Consider the following 22,002-nt stretch of genomic DNA (forward strand, 5'->3'; position numbering starts at 1 on the left):
TTCGCCAAAGCAGAGACACAGACTGGCGAGTGAGATGACTTATTCTTAAATATCAGAACTGTGAGTCACTGTTGCACTCCGTGTGCCCCGAACGGGCAATACATTTGGACTAACGCACGAGAGCCGCCCGAGACGTCCATCCGCCGCAGCCGGTGGGGCGCACGTTCAAGCGCTTCGCACGACCACACTTCCTCAGAAACACCCAGGGTCTCCCACCCACCCCGGTGAGCAGCGTGTGCGCCGGGATGCTGCAGAGACCAGTGTGGGGGAGGACGGGCCTATGCCTCTCCTCCCAGGCTAACAGGGAAGTTCTGACAGCGAGCGATCGACACGCCAATTGGGTTCTGGGCTTTCTGGACCCCAGGAATCATGCCCTTACGTAAGTCCACACAATTTCATCATCGCCTTTCCATGTGCAGGGCGGACAGACCCTATCACGGCAGACATCGAGACATGTACGGAGGCGCACAATTCCCAGGGACGCCAGCCATCCTTCGGAACCTGAGAATTCAGAGTCCAGCAAATGGACAAAGGAATTCATGGGAAAAGAAAAAAGAGAGCATGACTTGTCGAGTCGAGGCTCTGGGAAGCCACACTCTGGTCAAGGCAATGTTAGTTCCAGGTAGGTGACAATTACTCTCGGATCCTTGGTCTCTCCACAAAGATAGGTGGTATTTGTTTAGAAATCACAGAGAGCGACTCTGACAATGCACGAGACAGGATTCCTCAGGTCAGGGGGAGGCAGGTGCAGAATGAGGGCTGCTGTCCCTTTCTCTCCCGAGACGCCGAGGCCCGTCAGAGCCAGAAAGGGGCGGGAGCAGCTGTGCTCTGCGGGCCTGGTCAGGAGGTCAGGCGGACTCGCGCCCAGCACGGTGATGGGGAGCTGGGCGCACACTGCCGTGGGGCTGGCCGGCTCCGTCTCTACTCATCTCAACCTTCTCTTTGGCATAACGCCAACTCAAGGGGCGCCTGGGGGGCTCGGTCGGTTAAGTGTCTGACTCTTGGCCCCAGCTCAGCTTGTGATCTCGGGGTCCTGAGATGGACCCGGGTGAGGCTGTACTCACTGTGGGGTCTGCTTGAGAGTCTTGCTCTGCCCCTTTCCCTGCTCAAGCTCGTGCTCTTTCCCTCAAATAAATAAATCTTTAAAAAAAAAAAAAAAAAAAAAAAAAAGCAAAGCCAACTCAATTCCTTGGAAACGTGGGGTAGTACCGATCTGGAAGCCAGCGGGCATCCTCGCAGCCGGTCCCTGCGAGAGTTCAGGAGAGGCGCGTGGAGCGTTCAAGCACACCACCCACGCTGCGGTCAGCGCCCTCGGGCTCACGATCTCACAAGACCCCAAAGGGTCCCCTTGAGCCAGCCGCGGCGCTTCTGCCCCCGCCTTCCGGGAGCTGAGCCCCTGCCCGTTGCCCGTTCAGTCTACGGACCCACGCCCGGCGCCAAGAAGCCCGGGGAGGGGGAGCGCTTACTTTCCTCCGAGAGGGCGTTCTCCTCCGCGTCTCTCTCCACGCCCTTACACCAGCCTTCCATCCGCTGTGTCTCCGTGTGCAGCAGCTTCACAAACCACGAGCCGTCCCTCCGGCACGGGGACATCCTCCCGGTGTCCGCCGCCTCGACGGACGGCTCCAGCCAGGGGTCCGGCGGTGGCAGGTTGGCGGTGTCCGCAGGGGTCCTGTAGTCCTCTCTGTAACTGAAGAGCCCCTGGGTCCGAACAGTCCTCACCGCCCCGTACTGGGTGGGCGTGCTGGGCTCCGAATGCCGCTGGAAGGACGGCCCAAACTGCAAGCCTTTGTCCTCCATGGTGACGTGTCCCGGGAAGCCCTCCAGCTCCAAGTCCGCTTGCACGGCGGCGGTCACACTGTTGGAACGCTTGAAGCGCCCGTGTCTGCGGGGGAGGAAAGGAAGAGACAGGGGAGGCTTAGAGAGCTGACTCCGCGGTGAGCCCACGCCTAGCTGGTCGAGGACACGCCTGCCTACGGCGAGGACAGCGCCCGCCGGGCAGACAGACCGGCGCCCGGCAGGTCTGGTCCGCGTGCAGAAGCGCCTGAGGCCTAAGTGCTCTCCAGGGAAGCTGGGAAGCCAGTAGCTTGTAGCTTTCTTTGCAATCAGAATCTTTATCGGCTGGGTCCCGGCACCCGCCACCATGAGCACCGTGCCCCGGGACCCCGGGCGAACGGACGCCGCCGATGTGACAATCCTCTCCTTAGATTAGTTTTTTATGAAATGTACACGATGTATTTTTTTAATACAAAGTAATCATCTTGTTCTCGATACTGTCATAGACACCTGTATTTTCTAGTTTGAAACCATAGTACGCTAAGGTCTTTAACTTCCTTCTCTTTCTCTTTCTGTCTTTGTTTTACTTTGAACGTTATTAGGCAAGGAGATGTGCACCCAGGTCCGTCTCAAGCTCCCCGTTCTCCCTCTGGGGGAAGAGCTCTGGCTCTCAGACCCGTCAGCCCCTCTGCTTTCCTGGGCAGTGAATCACTCGAGGAAGAATTACTCCCCTGCCTCTCACAAGAACAAGACACGGGCAGATGTTAATTCACACTTGAACAGTATAAGTGTAAGTAAGTATTTGACCCTGTTCCCACACACGGCATGATCACTGATCGTCAGCGGGAGCTAGACGTGTGCAGCCGGGTCCCTAACAGATCACTCTCGCTGGGGACGTCGTGTACCGCGCTGGGGCTGAGTTACCGCTTCCCGTCCTCCACCTGGACGCCGACAGAGTGGTACTCCCGAAGGCCCCGGCTCTCCGTGTCGGAGTCTGTGGCTGTTTCCACCTAATGTGACACAGAAGATCTTATTTTAGAACCGAGACAAGGGATCTGGGCAGCGACTGTTTTCTCTCTGTGTGTGTGTATGTGTTCATTTGCTATAACTAATTATGCATTTAGTTAGTGCAGAGATGCACTTGACCCCATAAAGTCACAAAAAAGGGGAATGCATTCACAGCGGTGTAATTACATTGTTACTGTGTTTCATCAAATTTCACATAACTACTTGAACTCAGCATTGCACTCTGATCTCTCAAATGTATGCAGATAAAACTGCTTAGTTCCGCTAAGGCGAAAAATAGACTTTGTTGGATTGAGTGATTATAGGACTTAAAAGCTCTTATCACGCCCTACAGTGAAGAAGCTAAGTACCACAGGAGCCAGAGGGAGCTGACAACCACACACACGCGATTTACTAGATTCACGGTGGTGGCTGCGTCCACACACAAAAACACACGGAAAGGAATTTCAGCGTGCACTGGGAACACGGAGGCCATCTCTCTGCTGCCCCTCCACACAGGTATCTTGCATCTGCTAATGGGACTGTGCCCAGCGAGGCCGTGTCAGACCCGCGCAGAGGGCTCGCACTGCGCACGAACCCTTCCTGTGGTTCTGTCTGCCCAGATTGTCTCCCAAACCCAGCAAGTGCTGTGGGGCCATCTGAGGGGCAGAGGAACATGTGAGGGGTTGCTGGTACAGTTCGTTTTCTAAAACAAACAAACAAACAACAACAACAAAACCCAAACTCGTGGCACAAGAAGTCTGCGAAACTGAAGGTTGGTTTAACCATAAAGATTATCCGGGCTGCTGCGACGTCCCTTTCCTGTGTCCCAGGAAACGCTACCTACTGCAGCTGGGGGACCTTGACCCCATTCGGAAATGTCACACCTAAGTTGTAAACCACATTCTCTCTCTCTCTCTCTCTTTTTTTTAAATGTTTTTAATTTCCTTTCAGTCTAACAGTATTCATTGTTTTTGCACCACACCCAGTGCTCCATGCAATCCGTGCCCTCTCTAATACCCACCACCTGGTGCCCCCAACCTCCCACCCCCTGCCCCTTCAAAACCCTCAGATTGTTTTTCAGAGTCCACAGTCTCTCATGGTTCACCTCCCCTTCCAATTTCCCCCAACTCCCTTCTCCTCTCCGTCTCCCCTTGTCCTCCACGCTATTTGTTATGCTCCACAAATAAGTGAAACCATATGATAACTGACTCTCTCTGCTTGACTGACTTCACTCAGCAGAATCTCTTCCAGTCCCGTCCATGTTGCTACAAAAGTTGGGGATTCATCCTTTCTGATGGAGGCACAATACTTCATTTGGAGCGGATGTGGAGAAAGGGGAACCCTCTTACACTGTTGGTGGGAATGCAAGTTGGTGCAGCCTCTTTGGAGAACAGTGTGGAGATTCCTCGAGAAATTAAAAATAGAGCTTCCCTATGACCCTGCCATTGCACTCCTGGGTATTTACCCCAAAGATACAGATGGAGTGAAAAGAAGGGCCATCTGTGCCCCAATGTTTATAACCACATTCTCTCTTAAAGACATTATTGATTACCATGAGGACAAGATACAAACCACTCAGCAAACCATTCTGACACTCTGTGGGGACTTTGGAGAGTCGGTGACTATACCTTGTGGTTGCCCTATGACCGAGCTCAGGCTGCTGAGCACTGACCTGACTAGTGGCCAAGAGAAACATCGCTGCCAATGCTGCTGTTTGTTGAAGGCTTGGCCGGAGCCAGGCCTGTGCCAGGAGCGTAGTAAGCACTGCTGCAGGCAGCGTCCACAACACCCCTGCTGTGATCTCCTGCCACTCCGAACAGCTGAGGACTCAGAGAAGGTGAGTAACTTGCCCAGGGGTGCACAACTCATGGGGCACAGAACAAGGATGCACGCCTGCGTCTGTCTGACTCCAGCGCCAGGCTCTGTTCTGCTGCTCTGTGACCAGAATAGGGACAGCCGGACCTGGGGCTCCTGGTGAGTTCGCGAGCCACGGAGCATGGCTGGGCACACCCCCTGTCTGATCGGCAGCACCTCGCACGCACACAGGGAGGTCACACCGCCTCTGTGGTGCATGGTTGGAGAGCGAGATGGGGACACAGGTGACCACACGAGGACAGACGTTCTGGAGTTACATCTGGAGCAGATCTAACCTTGCTGCTGTCTGTGCGGGGGTAACGGCTCTGACACACTCACCCTCCTGGACGTGGGGATTGTTACTGTCGTGACCGTCCATGGAAGACAGCAGTCACCACCCCACATTGAAGACGTCGTCCTATGCTAGAGCAAACAAGCCGCTTTGTGTTTAACTGCTTGTTTCCCATTTCATGAACAGCCCCCGACCTATTTAGTCTCCCATGGAGGGGTCATGTGGTTACTTCCGGTTTTCCGCCACGGTGAGCGATGCTGGCACAGACGCGCGTCTGTGCACGTTTTATGAACACAGTCACGGTGTATGTAATTTCTGGACCAGGAGTATCGCTATGCTTTACAGTTCTGGTTGAATTCGATGGATGCATGACTGGGGGGGATCAATGCGCATGTACAGTTTTAGAAAGATATTTGTAATGGAAAGAGCGGTGGTTTCTATCTTGGAAATATTCAGAACATCGTCTTATTTATTCCTCGTCCAGGATTCTAGTCTAAGGAAATCACCGTCGGTTCTGGTGGCCGTGAGAGCTGTTCGTCCCCGCGCTACTGACCGGGTGAAACAGGGCGGGGTGAAGCGGGGGGGCAGCAGCAGAGGGTAAAATAGGCTTTGCTCACAACGCGACCACGAGGCAGCACGAAGAGGATGGCTGTGAGGGCTACGCCACGGGAGGTGCTCAAGGTCCATGCACGCTAGCAGGTGGCATGAACAGCAAAATCACAAGCCGTGCATGAGCCACAGCCAGGGACACACGCCACGTGAGTGAACACACGACCAGGTAACAGCACGTCGTTGCCTTCATGCCGTCTCCACGTCCCCTGCTCTAGGAAGCTCTCCCTCTCCTGGTGAAGGAGGAGCGTACAGCTTTGGGGCCAGAGTCTGCTGCGAGTGGACCACGCAACTCCCAAGGAGTCTCTGGAATTTTGTTGAGGCTTTACTTCCTCATCTCAGAACCGAGGGGACGTGAGGCCCTTCACTGGACCAGAGTAAATCTCCGCAGGAAGCAGACTGAGAGAAGCTGTCGCAGCCAGGGCCGGAGCTCTGTCTTCTCACCCTCACCTTGACCGTGAAGACGGCCAGGCGTGCGGCGACACGGACAGTGAAGGGGGAGCTCACAGACTTACGTGCTTGTCACAGGACATTTCTCTAAGAGCAAGGGATGCTGTCTCTGTGTTCAGAAGGCGAAGGCTGAGGGGATGCTAAGATCACACATGGCCTGGGTGAGCTAAAGACTTCACCATTTCAGAAATCCTGGGAGCAGAGACCCTTACACGGATAGGAAAAAAAGCAAATTCAAGACAAGGAAAGGAATTAGTGCTTTGCACAGTGGAAAAGAAATCAAACGACTCTCTTCCCAAGAGGAGAATCAGGCTGAAAAGTCAAGGGATCTTAAAAATTTTGAGAAAGGAAGGCATGTGTTCATTTTACGGGACCAACCACGTTCTGGCCATTAGGAAGAAAGGTGTCTTAGCAGAATCACGTGTGATGCGTGAGCTCTTACTAAAGCGGATGTCCCGTCTGCAGGGCTCCCTGCTGAACGGGGACAGCCATCTCCCCAGTCGCTGCCGCGAGCGCCAGGCGCCGTCCCAGAAGAGTGTCTGAGGTGTGCAGAGCCCGGAGTCCCGCACGGGCCTCCCTGTGCGATGGCAGAGGCTGCGGGCTGCCCACACGCCATGACGACCGGCGGGCAGGGGGACGTTCTGAAATGCGGTCCGTTACAAAATAAGGAGCTGGGTTTGTGTTGGCTGGTATGCACACACGTGTGTGCACGTTTAAGTACATGTGTGAGTGTACATGTGTGTATGTGTGTGAATACATCTGCACAAGCAGGCACATAGGTGAGTACACACACACAAGCACACACATGTGAGCATAAGAACAGATGTGCATACTTGCATGGGCAGCTGCGCACATGTTAGCTGTGTACACACATGTACACACATAAACACGCTTGCACCTTTGTGGGTATGAGCACATGTGCGGTTGTGCATGCACACGTGTGTGCAAGTGACCTGTGTGTATCTGTGTGAGTGTGCACATGAGTGTGTGTACTTGTGTGCTGGTGTGAGGACACCAGCGCCCGTGTGTGCATGTTGAGGGTGCTGCGTGTTTGTGCAGACAGGTAATCCTGCGTGCCCAGGAGCCTGTGCATTGAGTATGAGTGTGAGCGTGTGCATGCTGGGGTGTGTGAGGCGGGCAGGAGGCGGCCCCAGTGTGCCCTGGCCCCTCTTCCGCACGGTAGGCATCTGCGGGAGGTCGGAGCGGATCAGCCGCAGTCCGGGCCCCACCTCCACGGCCCCCGGGAGGAGCAACCAGGCAGAGAGCCATTACCAGCGCTGGGGCAGCTCCCTGCCGCCTCTCTGCCGCCTCCATCCAGATCACTCGTGCTCTGCCTTCAGAAGCCAGCGCTGAGCTGGGCAGGTGCCCTGCCTCCGAGGCCCGGCGGCCCTAGTTCTCTTGGGGACCTGTTATAAGTGCAGGAGCTAAAGGAGCCCTGCCCGCCTGGCTGCAGAGACGCCCCACGCAGCGTCGGCACTTCCAAGAGCAGGTGGCGGGAGGCTGGCCGGAACGCGACACGGCTCAGACCCTCAGCGAGAAATCCGCCTCGTGGGCAACATGGTGTTCTCGCAGCTGGACGCTTGAGTTGAGGAAGAAGAGGCCCGTGGTGGCTGCTCCATGCACCCCCAACCTGGCGATGTCAGAGCAGTGATCGCTTCAACTTTACAGAGGGGGGAGGGGGGCACGTGGGCCCGAGGAATCCCTGCGCACTGATCCAAACTGCCATGTCCGGGGGCAGGAGAGGCTTCCAGTGGACAGTCACAAACACAGACACGTGCACGAGGAGAGGACAGATGCTTCAGGGACACACGCGCCACAGATCCACAGACCAGGGACACAGGGGAGAGGCACGTGTCAGCAGAGACGAGGAACCGTGAGGGAGATACCACGGGGTCGCCCCACGGCCCCATATCACCGGGCCAGCCCGTGAGGAAGGGCCTGGAGCTGCACCCGCAGCCCCGCAGACATGGGTGGGAGATGCGAGGTGGGTCTTCTGCCCCAAGAGTGGGCCGCGGCCGTGAGGTGGCTGAGTGTGCAGGGAGCTAGCCGTCTCGCCCTATGAGCGACGGGACACACGGACAGGGGGCACCGAGCCCGCCTGTGTCCTGTCCGGGCAGTGGGCATCCTGCCGGCTTTGCACGGGGTCTTCCATCCTGCCTCCAACACTTACCGGCCATGACCCCCTGGGCAAGTCACCCACCCCCGAGCCTCAGTTTCCACACTGGTAACTTGGATAACGCCTGGCCCCTGAGGTTACGATGAGATTATAAAGAGACTGTGCTGGACAGTGGGGACATGGCCACGACCACAGCCTGCTTCTCTGCTACTTCTGCATTGTGCCTTCCCTGCATGGACATGCCGGCCACTCCGCAGGGCCCTCCACGTGTCCGGGGTCTCGCTCGGCTTCAGTGGTCCCTTGCTCCGTGTTGCTGTCAGCTAGCTCCCTACACCCACTCTGTTTCATTTCTTTGACTCACATTTGTGCTAAAACCTGAGTTTCTCTGACGCTGTTTTATATCGGCTCTTGGAGCCACCGAGTCCGGTAATGGCAAGGGCACAAGCTCCCGCGGCACCGTGCATTCCTCCACTGCCACGGACACAGCCGACCCTCGCACACGTGCACTCACACCGTGTCCACGGAGCACTCACCACCGTCACCCGTGCACCCACTTATCCGACACCGACCGAGCACTTGCTATGTGCCAGGCACTGTGCTAGGCGCTGGGTGGTGAAGGCGGGGGGCATCTGGGCCTTCAGGGACACGTGGCGCGGGGGGGGCATCAGAAAGCCTTCCAGGGAAGGGTCAATGTGGGAACGGCTGGGGGTGGATGGGCTGACGGGGAGGAGATGGACATTCTTGCAGAGGAAGGGCGTGGTTGCCAGAAGCAGAAAGGGCCACGGGGCGAGGAAAGTTGTCGGGGCATCTGGTAGATGACGTGGAGCTGGGGCGCCCTCAACCGGCAGGTGACCTGCTGCCCAAGTCAAGTCAGAAGAGGACAGTCCCACCCTCGCCCCAGGCTGGCCCAGCAGCCAGCGAGAAGCCTGCGGCAGGTGGCAGGTGGCCGGTGAGAAGGCCAGACGGTGCACGGCACCGGGACCGTGGAGTCGGCCTCATGAACCTGCGCACCCCACACGACTTTTCTGGAGCCAGAGGGAGCGGCGTCTGAGCCTGCTCCCTCCCTCCGACCAGCGCTGGGGGCCCCGCAGCCGGTCCCTTGCCTATTTGAGCCCCGTCCTGGTCCTCATCAAAGAGGGGGCTGATTCCACCTCACTGGGGGGCGCGAGGGCTCCTTGCGGTAATACGGGGCACCTAGCATAGTGCCTGGCATATAGAATCAGACAGAGAGAGGGGGCAGAGCAGTCGTATGAAAACCCGAGGAAGGAGAGGAAACAGAAAGTCATGCGTACTCGGCTCTGGAGGATGCTTCGGTACTTACATCTGACCTTGGGTATGGCTGATGTTCTGGGAATTCGGAATCCTAAACAAAACAACGAAGCCACAGTGTGGGGACCTGGTTCAGAGGACCTAGTCAAGCGGGCAGTCGCCCCAGCCTGCACGCTCCCGTATCCCCGGGATGCCCAAGCCACGGAGCCCCCTCACGCCAGTGCCAGGCACGCAAGGCTCTTGGGCAGAGCTCCGCTCACCCTCCTCCCCGACCACGAAGCCATCTGATTCCGGGACTTCTGGCTGGATGCAGGCTGAGCGGAGGAGTGACAGGAGGCAAGAGTGGCCCACGTCTGCGGAGGACTCCGTGAGGACCCTGGCTGTCCGGGCCGATATGACCTCGCAGGGCTGAGGGGCTGAGGCAAGGCACTGCCAGCGTGAGGCGCGTCCTGTGCGGTCCCGGGGCCGGGAGGTGGGCCGAAAGGCGGCCCCCGTGTCTGAGCATGGTGCCTGCCGTGCCCAGGGAATGGACGTGCTGGATGCAGTCCGTGTCTCGGGGAGCGGTCTGGGGCCTTTGGGGGTGTGGGTCTGCCCTCGGGGGTCTGTAAGCATGGGACGTGGCTCTGCCACCACAGCTAAGCACCCAGAGCGCCCTGTGGCCAGTGGGGACGTGCTTCTTGCAGCCAGGGCAGAGCAGCACGCCTGTGTGTGCACGAGGAGGCCTCTGTGACCTCTACCCTCTATTCCCGGCCCTTCCCCCACTGCACTGCTGGAGCACAGGACGGCAAAGCTTTTGAAAAACTGGGTTTCAACCAAAAACCATCCTTCCAAAGTATCAAAATAAGCTGTCTCCACACTCGGTCAGTAGCAGGCATCCCCTAGAAAGTGCCCTGGGCTGGGCATATCTGGTTGCCAGGCGCAAGCGTGACACGGGGACCTGAGATGCCCTGGGGTGGTCCCCGGCTGCTGGCTGGCCAGCGGGCCCGCGGCTGAGAGCTCAGGCATCTCCCGGCCCTTGGAGGCTACGCTCCCTGCTAAGGACCCCGGGCTGTGGGGCCGCTGCGTGAATCCTGCTATTAGCAGAGCCCGTGCGGTGCGGGGAGGCTACCTGGATCCCGATGGAGGAGCGTCTGCTCTTGAGGAAGTCCTCGGCCTTGGACACCAGGACGGACTTGTCGCTGGTCCGCACGGAGCTGCCCTGGCCCTCGGAGGCGAGGCGCTGGGCTGCGGCCGTCTCCAGGGCAAGGCTCATGGCCTTGGTGCTGTCCAGACTGTCTGTGGAGTTGTAGAGGCCGCGGCTGTCCTGGGGCCATGGGGACACCCGCTGGGCGCGGCTGTCCTGGTAGGCGTCCTGCGTGGACTCCGTGCTGCTCTGCGCGGTCACCGAGATCAGGGGCTTGGAGGTGGTGCGCGGGGGGACGGGCGGCGGCGTCTTCTTGTAGTTCGCGTAGGAGACGGCTGTAGGGAAAGTCAGTGTGCCGTCAGCGTCCGCAGCCTCCCTCCCGGACCCCTGCTCGCTCTCACTGCCCGCGACCCACGAGCCTTCTCAGAGATGGTCCACGCAGACAGACTCACAACAGTGGGAGATTAGAAAGCCCCCCCCCCCTGCCGAATGCTCTGACAGTGACCACTCGGGGAAACTTGGCTCAGCAGGACGGACAGCAGCCCACAAAACCGTGTCCACGCAGGGGAGAGCCCCAGGCAATGCGCACGGTGAGAAGCGGGGCCTACTCTGCTGTGTGCGGGGGAAAGGGGGGGCATTTATAAGGAGACCCCGTGTGTGAGAACAAAATCAGACACACAGAAAACCATTCAGCAGCTCTCCCTGAGGGACCACGGGGCGACTCTTGTCTCTTCTGCTTCTCCGCACGCTCCCCAAAGGCATATGATGTATGTAGTACTTTTTTAATGGAAAATCAGAGAATGTGAGAATGTGAGAATCAGACCATTTGCTCCCTGTAAGGACCCACTTCCTGGGTCGACAGTATAGACAGTGGTTGCAAAGGGACCCTGGCTCTCCAAACACACCGGCCAGCCGCCTCACACCCTGCACCTGCCCGTAGCCCGCCAGCCCGCTGCCTCTACCCGCACGCACTCTCCGACTGCAGTCAACCCCCCGAGGGACAGAAAGTGCCTCTGGACGTGAACCCATTTAAATGTTTCTTTAAAGGTTACCCCAAAGTCACTAAGCGTATTTGCCAGGATCTGGGTGTTACATATCTTTTTCCAGCAAGATGAACAATGCCATTTTGACAGGAACGTGTTCTCCGTTGCAGTTAATGATTCTTCTTTGTCTGGAACGGAAGAACTCACCACGGGCTTCTGCAACGGACGCTGCAGCACAACCACCGCCACGACCAGGTGCAAACACGCCCACCCGGTCCGCAGGCGTGCGAGGACCCCTGTGTCGTGTGCACGCCCACACCTGCACACGCCCACACCTGCACACGCGCCTCTCCGGCGGGGGCTCAGCCTCTCCGGGAGGACAGAGGGGGCGAGGTTCCCCCACGATTTCAGAAGCTGCCAGGATGGGCGTCCTGCTGCGGCCCGGGGAGCACGCCATTTCCGCTCTTCCGTTCTGGAGACTTCCACGCACGTTCCCGCTTCCTGCCATCTCCCCCCGTGACAGGGTAACCTGTGTCAGTGGTTCTCTTAATAAATAAAACCTCAAATGTCATTCCAAACAGAAAATCCAAACAGAAAACAGAACGAGTTTGCGCGTCAGGATGACCGGCGTTCGAGGCATCCAAGCTGCTCATGAAACTCTGCGCCGTGGATGCATTTTGAAATCGAGGCATCAGAAGAGGCTCGGAAGGTGGGAACAGCCGGAGGCGGATGCTGTCGGAAGCACAGGCTTCGAAGTCTGCACCAGGGAAGCGTCGGCGATCACCTCTTTGACTTCCCTTGTTTCTCTCGCTTGCACTACACCTCAGAAGCCGGCAGACCCTCGCCCTGCTGAACGCGGCCCCCTTCCCCACTCACCACCCGCCCCCGAAGCCCACTCTCGTGGGTCCCGCCACGCTGGGTCCCAGATCTGTAGGGACCCACTGCATGGTCTGTACGGGACTCGGCATGTCAGGTGGGGGTCTGCGGAGTGCAGGACGGGCCACTGTGGGGCCGCAGCCAGAGAAAGCCGCAGAGGGGTGCCCCGGGCCGCGGTTGGCTGGGCCCCACCTCAGAGCTGCCAGGAAGCCCCTTCCTCCCGCCCTCTGGCTCTGGTCTAGCCCGACAGCAGGGCTCCCACTTGGCCTCGGTGTTTAGAGCCCTGCCACCCACAGTCATCATCCCCTGTAACGGACATCGGGCTCCGCGTTTCCAGAGGGACAATGGCCTCAGCTGCATCCTCCGTGTGCAGGTGCTTGCCTGCCTGGGCTCTCCGAGAGCTAGTCCCCTCTTCCCGGACTCCTGCACAGGTGGTCGGGGGCCGATCCCTGGGTACAGGGACTGTCCCCACCTCATTGCCCTGTACCCTCCCTGCTCCCCCTGCCTGTACGGCCCTGGGGACTGTGACCTGGGGAGTCTCAGACTCTCCCATTGTGTACATCTGTGGGTCAGCCCTGGGGGCTCTGCTGGGGCGATCACACCTCCTCTTTCCCAGGGGGGTCTTGGCAGGGTCTGGAGGACATTCTTGGTGTTGTCACAGCCGGCGTGGGGGGTGGTGAGGGTGCCACCGGGATCCAGTAGGAAGGGGCCAGAGAAGCCATCAGACCCTGTCCAGGGCACACCACAGCCCCCTGGTCCCCCTGCAGAGCTACCCAGTTCAGAAGGTCATCGTGCTGAGGGGGATCATGTCACCCCTCTGGGGGACTCCTTGGCTCCTCGGGGACAGGAAGGGACACGCGTGTGGGCAGACTGTCCTGCAATAGCTTGTCACTTCCTCCGGTCTGGCCATCAGCTTTGGCCATTCTGTCCTGTTCCGAGTCTGGACGAGGGTCACCGCCCACAGTGTGATTCTCTCTCCTTGACGGTGGTGGCCCACCGCAAGATGTGCTTCTCCCCTAGCTTCTCTGAATTCTCACAGTGTCAGAGTCCACAGTGCAGACACCCGAACATGGGGACTGACCGGGGAACGCGGTGACAAAAGCGTGCCGAAGGCGGAGCTCACACGGCCACACGGAAGCCGAACTGTCCGGCGTCGCTGCTCAGGCAAGCGAGTCCTGCTCCCTGAGGACCCGTCCGCGGACGCTCCCGAGCCAGCAGCCGGTAAGCCAGGTGCCAGCCACACTCTGCGTGGCAGGCTCGCCACACAGGGAGCTCACGGGAGGAAACACCACTTCTGAGGGGACGCCACGTCTTGGTGGTGGCAGGGTGACCACGCAGGCAGCCGAGAAATACAGGCATACAGACAAGAAGTCACTTCTGCCGTTTAACATGGCTGTACAGCTCTTGGCTGTGGAGAGGAGCTGAAAGGCGCTCAGGAAAATTCCAGCCCGGCGCGGTCCTCCCGCTGGTCAGGTCCACTCCACAGGGAAGGACGGTGTGTGCGTCTCGAGGACTGGGACATGTCGAAGGCACGCAGAGCAGACGCACCTTCCCGGACTCCAGTTCCAGTGGGGTCACCCCTTCACAGCCGCCCGCCAACATCGCCCCTCCACCCGTGCGCGACGATCACTCTCCCAGTGCACTTGGTACAACTACGCTTCCTGCGTGGACACTTTGCACGTAGGAGCGACACGACCCGTGCCAGGCATCTCCACCATCAGCGAACTCCAGCATCGTCTCCTCGTCCCCACGGCGCATTCGCTACAGGGTGATGACATGAGTTCTGAAATCGACTTCTTGACGCCACGGCAGCAGAACAACGTTCTTTCCCGCGAAACGGATGGACACTGGGCCATGCCCGGCATGCCTCAGGGACGACAGACGTCACTCAGGCCAGGCCGGTGCGGCGCAGTGACCTCTTCTGGGGGGCGAGAGACAGATGCCGTCTTCGTGTCTTGGCCGCATTTGATTTCACTGCCCTGCGGTGACGACCACTGCAGGGGGGCGTGGTTTGACGCCGTCGGTGTGGTCTGTCAGAGCGGGCACACAGGCGAGCCCATTTCAGGGTGGCTTGGAAAAGCTACAGACCGGTTTTGGTCAAAGACCCTCTCGTCTGGAAGAGAGATGTTCTCCCGCGTGCCAGCCAAGCCCGAGCACCCCCGTGTTCATCCAGGCTGCTCTGGTCTCTACTAAACCCCGTAGAAAGTGTGTCCAACTAGAAGCTTTTCCTACCGCTTAAAGAAATCCGCTGCCGGCACGACCATTACTTTTCCCGCCCAATAGTGGAGGACATTTTGCAGCAGCACGGAGCCAACTGACGAGGGGGACACCCACAGCTGCCACCGCAGGGGCTGCGGGTACCTCGCATGTCTGCTGCGTGGGCACCCCAGTCACCTGCTGGCTGTCCTCTGTCGCCATCGTACTGAGATCCACTGGCTCCACTAAACGTTTGTCTGGAGCCCAAGACGCTGGCTCCTTCCGATCGCTCGTAATCAAACTGAAGAGAAGGGCAGAGGGCCAGCATCCGCACCGGAGCCTCACAAAAGCCCGAGAGAAAGACCCAGGGCTCCAGGAGAGCTTTCTGCAGGAGATGGGCTGCGGCTGAGTCCTGGAGACGGACGTGGCAGGTGGTGTGGGGGAGGGTGGGGCCCGTCCGGCCGGCTGTGGGGGTTAATCTGCAGGGACTCACGGTGCCAGACACGGGTGGCAGCGCCCGTGGGACGGGGGTCTGGAATCAGTGGGCCAGGAACTACTGAGGCAATGTGGCCCCTTTAAAAGATCTGAGCTCGTCTGATTCTCCCCAGTGCTTGGAGGCTCTCACTCAGGCATAAGTGACAGATTACACTAGCTTTCTAGGGAGACCATCTTGTTTGTTTTTAAGTGTCATAGAGTTTTCTTCAAATTATTTACTTTCTGGGAAAACATCAAATGGACCTTCTACCACTCGGTCTTCCCCCAGATGGGGAAGTGTCCACACACTTGTTCTGGTACATTTTAATCGTTTGGTGTCTTGACGGTTGATTGCAGTGCACCTTCCAGGACACCGATGTCCTGGTCCGATATCCCAGATCCACGGTGGCCGAGGACATCTAGGAAAGGGAAGTGCTGTACATTTCCTTCTGGTTCTAACAGCCCCGGACTGACTCTTCCCTGCTTCCGGCATAAAATGAAGTAACGGGGATCGTGGACAAAGTAAACTCTCTGCTCCGGTCTGCTCATCCGTAAAAGGGACACACTCAGGACGTCTCGTGATCCGTCGTCACGGGGATGGGAGATACAGCCGGGGGACAGGCGGCGGCTACGGTGTTGGCCGCACAGAACCGTCCCTGCAACCGTCCTCCAGAAGTCACCCGCTCCGCGCAAGTGCGCACCGGGCGACGCCCGCCATCTGCTCCCCGTCGCCTCCTGTGTGTTTCCGAGGTCTCTCCGCCCACGGTTCTCCTGGGAGCGCGAGCACACGGCCAGCCCCGGGCGGCCCCGGGGCGAGCGCGTCACAGTCGGTGCCTCCCCTGAGCCGCAGGCAGCCCCACCAGGTACGCGGCATTCGGACTTCCATTTCCCGGATGAGAGAACAGGTTCGAACGGGAAACATAGGCCTCGGGTCAGCCGGGTGGCAGGCGGGGACTTCGATGCTTCTCCAGGCTTCGGCGAGGAGGATGCGCCCCTGACCCTGCGCTGAGCTCAGTCTGATTTCTCCCGCTGGGTCTGACCTTATTCCTCCCGGCTCGCTGCTACGTAGGTGAAAGATCCATTCATCGCTTCAGCAAGAATTTCCTCCTGGCTCGCTGCTACGTAGGTGAAAGATCCATTCATCGCTTCAGCAAGAATTTCCTCCTGGCTCGCTGCTACGTAGGTGAAAGATCCATTCATCGCTTCAGCAAGAATTTCCTCTTAATAGGATCAGTTCCAAGCTTTCTAAAAAATAAAAATAAATGAAACGCATCTGGCAGCAGAAGAAATTTTAGGCCGCACTCCCACTCCGTGACGCGAGTTGTTCGAAGGGCTGTGAGCCGATGAGGTTGAGGCGGACTTGGGGAAATTAGCTGCAATTATCTCTCCATTCTTCACGCGACGGAAACCAGTGAAGCCATTTTTGGGACAAAGGCCTTCTAATATTTGCTTACTCATCTAATGAGACATTTCCTCGGTTCACAGCAGGCTCAGAAGGGACCCGGAGAGCTGGCCTCACCGCGCCATGGGAGCTGAGCGACAGGACGGGCACTCGTCCCTCCCGCCAATCAGCCGCCTCTCGAAGAGTAAAACTTCTCATGGGAAATGTTCCTTCTCTGTTTTAGCTGAATAACAGTGGTGTTTGAAGCCCACCCCTTCTCAGCACGGGGGAGGACGCTGTTGCTCTGCGAGCTCGTGACTAGCGTTCCCGTGGCCGGACGGCAGGTGCCGCTGCCGGCCGAGCGACCAGACACAGCCAGCCCACAGCCGAAGCGTTCTCTCAGTGCTTGAACACGGATGGGAAAAAGTCCTTGAACAAACAGGACAAAAATATCTGTTTATAGGGTTTTTTGGAAACAGCTAACAGTTAGTTGGTGAACACGAAGTCCAAACACTGTATTATTTTGGACACAGACACCTGCATTGGATCTTCCAGAAACCCTAGGACATAGAAGCAGGTCAGCAGGGTCCTCCGTCGCACGGGGCGCGGGAGACTCGGGAGCCCTGCAGCCTCGTGGCCGGCGTTGGCATGATCAGCCCGTGTCACGGCGTCTGCTGGGTTCTGGGACCTGCTCGGGGACAGGGCCGCCCGGGGCTGCTGTCCAGAGAAGCAGGCTCCCTGGAGACAGCCAGGATGGCCAGCTACGGGCTCCGGGGAAGTGCTGGTGGCAGGTTTGAGGATTTCCCCCCTGCTCACCCCCATCTCCTCGGACATACGTGCATGGTGGAGGCAAGGCGGAGGACACATTTTTTTAAGCACCTGAAAATGCTCATTGTCCGCGTGATTCTGTTTGCAACGGCCCCACCATAAATCCAACACACAGATTTAATAGACATAAACGATACTTACTATTTCGAGAATAATGAATACTATGTAAGTTAAAGAAACATTTAGAAATACCCACAAAAACTTCCAGTCCCCCAGATACCAGACGCATTCTCACATGTCAGCATAGGAGTCGAGATGAGATTTGTATTTTAAAATATAAGATGCGCATTTGGTATACGTCTTGACTGTACCCACTTTCTCTTGGGGGCCCTATGTCCATATGACATGGTCCCCCATGGGACCCCCAGAACAATAAATCCCATTTCTATTCCTGGTTAACTGAAAACTTTTGAGTTTTATAATTTAAAAAGTGTCAGCTGTCAGCGTTCAGTAAATTAAAACAGCAACATACAAACTATTTTTGGTAAATAAAATAATGTTGAGACAGAATTTTTGAAAAACTGATGTAAATCAGTGTTTTCACTGATTTGTCAGTCTGCTCCTGTGACAAATGTTTGATGGTACCTATGATCTTGTGGGGCAGAATCATGTCTGCCTAAATGGAATTCCTAAATGGAATTAGAAACTTGGAACTATAGTAAAGAAAGAATTTAAAATGATCATTTGATCATGTTATTTTGCTGTTAAGAATTAAATAAACAATTAAGGAAATTATTTTATATATTCAAGAAAAACATTCAATTATTCAGCTGGCTAGTTTGGGGATAATAACTGTCTTAATTCTGTGTATGTGAATACACAATTAGAACATACTCACCAGAACTAATACTCACTAATTACAGGCATTGTTATCTATCATTTTCTATATGCATATCAGGCAAACATTAAATGCAACTGAAAACTGAAAATTTAATTTAGCAATATAATGCTACTGAATTCTCTGCCAACAGAGAAAGTTTTCTAAGCAATCACTTAAAATTTATTTAAATATCAGTGGTCAAATAAGAATTTTGAAATAAAAGTGAAATAATTATTTAACTTAATATCTTAAGGTGTCTGGAGATCTATTTTTTAAAAAATTGAGCTCAGGCATAAGCATCCTTTTGGTTTTAAAAGCCCGTCATGGGTCTCTTTCACTGTGTGAAACCCAGCGGCATCTCTGACGGCTGTTCCAGTGGCTTCCTCGTCCCAGGGAAGGAGATCCCTACAGACTGTGGACCCGGGACACAGACTGAGGTCTCAGGGGGACGGGGGTGGGGCTGGGTGAGCCTGGGGATGGGTGTCAAGCAGGGCGCGGCCTGCGTGGAGCGCTGTAGAAACCGTGGAAACCACGGCATAAACCACCTACGGCGATTACAAAGCTAGTTTGGGTTTTGCTTGTGTTCCCGGGATCGGAGCAGCTGGTGAGACTCATCCCCAAACCCCAGGATCCCGGGAGGGAGGCAGCTCAGCAAAGTGCCCTCCTTCTCGAGCATACTTGGTGCCAACACGCGCCTCTGTGCCATCGAGAAAAGGTTAATTACACGACCTAGGAAGGAAGGAACCATGTACAGAATCCAGTTTTGGAAGATTTCTGTAAAAATTGCATCCAGTGAAGGCAGTGAGGCCTGAAGGGAATAGTCTCCGGTCGATGAGCTCTTCCCGCCCAGAGGCGAGTGCGCGGGGCTGTGAGGAAGCGTGTGAAATCGGTCCTTTCCCAGATATATGTGGGGTGGAGAGAGCCTCATCTGGAAGCCCTTTCTGAAGACCTGCGCAGAGCCCTGGGTCGAGAGAGCTGCAACCAGGGGCAGGAGAGAGAGGCTGCCGCGGCCAACCGCACCGCCGGCAGCCACGTAAATGACCTAGCTTCCGAAATACCTCGGTCTCTGAATGTCAGTTAAAAACCAGCTCCTGTGTTAACGCCAGCTGAGTCTCCAGTGTCTGATGGTCCTGCACGGTGACGGGTCCCCAGGCGGGGAGCACGGCCTACGGCACTTCTGCCTCCCTGGACAGCAGTGGGCTAGAACATTCTCGCCTTGCACAGTCGCCCGAGTACGTGTGCACCAGTCCGTTCCGCAGACACAGAGCACACAAGCCAGTCACTAGGACTTGCCTCCAGGTCTTCAGAGGGTTGGGTAATGGATCTCTGGAGGGAGAATCTGGAGGAACACACTTGATTTGAGATTCGTTAGTTTGAACGAGATGAAACCAAGGGCCGGCCGATCTCCCTGTCCCACGGTGTGGGGTCATCTCTGAAGCCAACACTGGGGTATTTTAAATCCATGCCTAGTAATACGCCATCCGCACCTGGTCTTCTGGACACTGTTTCTGAAAGCAACCTTGCTAGGCATCCGCAAGCCAAAAAGAAAATTTAAAAATTAGCACTCCATCACAGAGAGCACATATCTGAAATCAAGATGGAATGTGTTTCCAACGGCAGGTGTCACCGCTGTGTGGATGTGAGAGCCACACTTAAACTCGCTGCCCTCTGTTAATTAGAGCCTCAAAGAGAACAGCGTAGAAGGAATTACAGCAATCAAGCCCATGAATGTCTAAGTGAGAGCCTGCGTGGTGGAGAAACCGAACTCCGAAGGTGAGAGACAACATAAAAGACGAAAGCCGTGTTGACATCGGACTTAATGTTAGTCTCAGGGCATCGGTTTAAGTCCAACAGGACACAGAGGCCACATCCCACGGCCAGACACAGGACGGTCTCCCCGAAGCTACAGAGAACGACACAGGCCGTCCAAGTCCTGGGCGGCGCGAATGGGTTGGGAACAAAGACATCTATTTCCAACGTGTTAATTAGCAAGAAATTACAGAGTGACCAGCATTTAGCATCTTGTAGACGGTAAAATAAAGTCGTGACAGCTGTTCCGCTGCTCAAGACACTTCCTGTTCTTTTAAATATTTAAAACTCGAATTACATAATAAGAGCGTGGATTTTCCAAAGAAAACGTGTGTGTATTTAGTTTCATGGGGGACATTTACTGGTGAAGGGTAATCGAGCTGTGCCAGGGTTACGGTTCTGCCCTCAACCTTCAGGGAGGCGGTGGCATCGTGGATCCTCACGTGTGGCAAATGGAGTGTGTGGACGATGATCTCTGTAAGTTAACGTATCAGGAGTCGCCACCGTCCTCTTGTTCGTGGGAAAGAAAACAATCTTCCATGAAGAAGTTAGTAAGTCGATCGGGCAAATGCTGCTTGCAAGGGGGAAACCACACCTAAGGCCTGACTCACCCACCCTCCTGGCGCTCAGAGTCCCACGATCGCACCGTAGACGGGCCCGCTTCCCCGCACAGTCCCATGAGGACGCTGCAAGGCCCACCCCCATGGTAGGCATGACATGCCATGATCTCAAGGTGACTGTGACGGGAAACACGGTCATCGACCCCGAAGCCAGGGCCGACCGTTGACATGCACCTGTGGTGTGTCCCACTGACAGGGACCGGTCGGATGGCTGTGCCCCCGGATCAGAGCTTCCTGGCTGAAGACTTCTCTGCAGATCCCCAGAGCCCACAGGAACCGACGGGCACTAGTGGTGCACCAGCCGGGCAGGAGCAATGCATGTGGCCTGGAAGCCGGTGGCTCTGGGAGCGCAGAGCGACGGTGGTGGCGGGTCCCGTCCAAGCAGCGTCGGGAGCTGGGGCGCCTGCAGAAGCAGCCCTGCTCCTGACCGACTCACAGACGAGGAACACGGACAAAGCAAGCATGCGGTGGTCTGGGAGCGCCTGCTCTGTGCTCGTCGATGACCCGTCGGCTCCAAGTCCCCCGCGGGACCGGCGCTGGAGACACCGCGGAGAAGCGCTCGGGGCAGCCCTCCGTCTGCTGCCGGGCCTCAGGCGAAGGTCATTTTGTTAGGAAACTGCCCCCAAGTCAACAGGGAGCAGGGCCTGGAGAGAAGAGCAGGAGAGGAAGCCCACGGGCCGCAGCGGGACGTCGCCGCGCTCTTCAGAAACCGCTCACGCACTCAGGCCTGCCGGCAGCTCCCACGCTTGTGTTCTGACCTTCCCCTTCATCAAGAGGATACCCCGACCCCGAGTCCTGGAGCTAGAGAAGCAGAATCCCTGCTCCGGGGTAGCCCAGACACACCCTGCCGGGGGCCCCAGGTGAGGCTGGCATGGTGACAGGTGCGTCCCTGACGTGTGTGCCTCTCCTGGACCTTGGTAGGTGTCCTGAACGTTAGAGAAACACCTGTTCTCCTGTCCCTGTGTCCCCGGTGCCTGTGCCCTACCCGGGGTGCAGGCAGCACACCAAACCTATTATTAAATAGGTCAATTATTAAAATATCCATTAGGGGGGTGCCTGGGGGACCCCACTGGTGAGGCGTCTGCCTCCGGCTCAGGTCATGATCCCGGGGTCCTGGGATCGACTCCTGTATGGCGCTCCCTGCCCAGCACGGAGTCTGCTTCTCCTTCTCCTTCTGCTCGTGCTCTCTCCCCCTCTCTGTCAAATACATAAAATCTTAAAAAAACAAAATACACATTATGTTCTAAGGGGACAGACAGGATGGACTGAGGACAGACTCCAAGCGCGCCTTCATCGAGTGTCTGAAAAGCACCGCCCTGTGCGTAAGCCCAGCCGGGTTTCTGCCTCAGCGCGCCCTGTGGTCCAACAGCCCGTTAGCACCTGGTGAGTGCCAGGGCCACAACGCTGAACGGAAGCACCACGTCCTCACGCCACAGCTGCCTGTTAGCGTTCGGCTGGAAGCGAGAGCAGCCGAGTTCTCCACGGAGGGGCTGCTGCAGGCACGGGGGGCCGGACAGACGA

The 22,002-nt window shown here is 56.8% G+C and overlaps 1 protein-coding gene across 1 annotated transcript in view; it reads right to left on the reverse strand.

The window, feature by feature from the left end:
• DLGAP2 (DLG associated protein 2) overlaps positions 1-22,002 on the reverse strand; it is a 337,349-nt gene that overhangs the window by 23,440 nt on the left and 291,907 nt on the right. The window contains exons 7-10 of the mRNA XM_013063663.2: positions 10,480-10,829; positions 9,424-9,465; positions 2,698-2,783; positions 1,467-1,882 (exon numbers count right to left, since the gene is read on the reverse strand). Coding sequence (XP_012919117.2) covers positions 1,467-1,882; positions 2,698-2,783; positions 9,424-9,465; positions 10,480-10,829 — 894 coding nt within the window. The remainder of the gene's footprint in view (positions 1-1,466; positions 1,883-2,697; positions 2,784-9,423; positions 9,466-10,479; positions 10,830-22,002) is intronic.

This window comes from Mustela putorius, unplaced genomic scaffold (assembly GCF_011764305.1).
Source record: "Mustela putorius furo isolate JIRA1106 unplaced genomic scaffold, ASM1176430v1.1 tig00000905_pilon_pilon_pilon, whole genome shotgun sequence".
Classification (NCBI taxonomy): domain Eukaryota; kingdom Metazoa; phylum Chordata; class Mammalia; order Carnivora; family Mustelidae; genus Mustela; species Mustela putorius.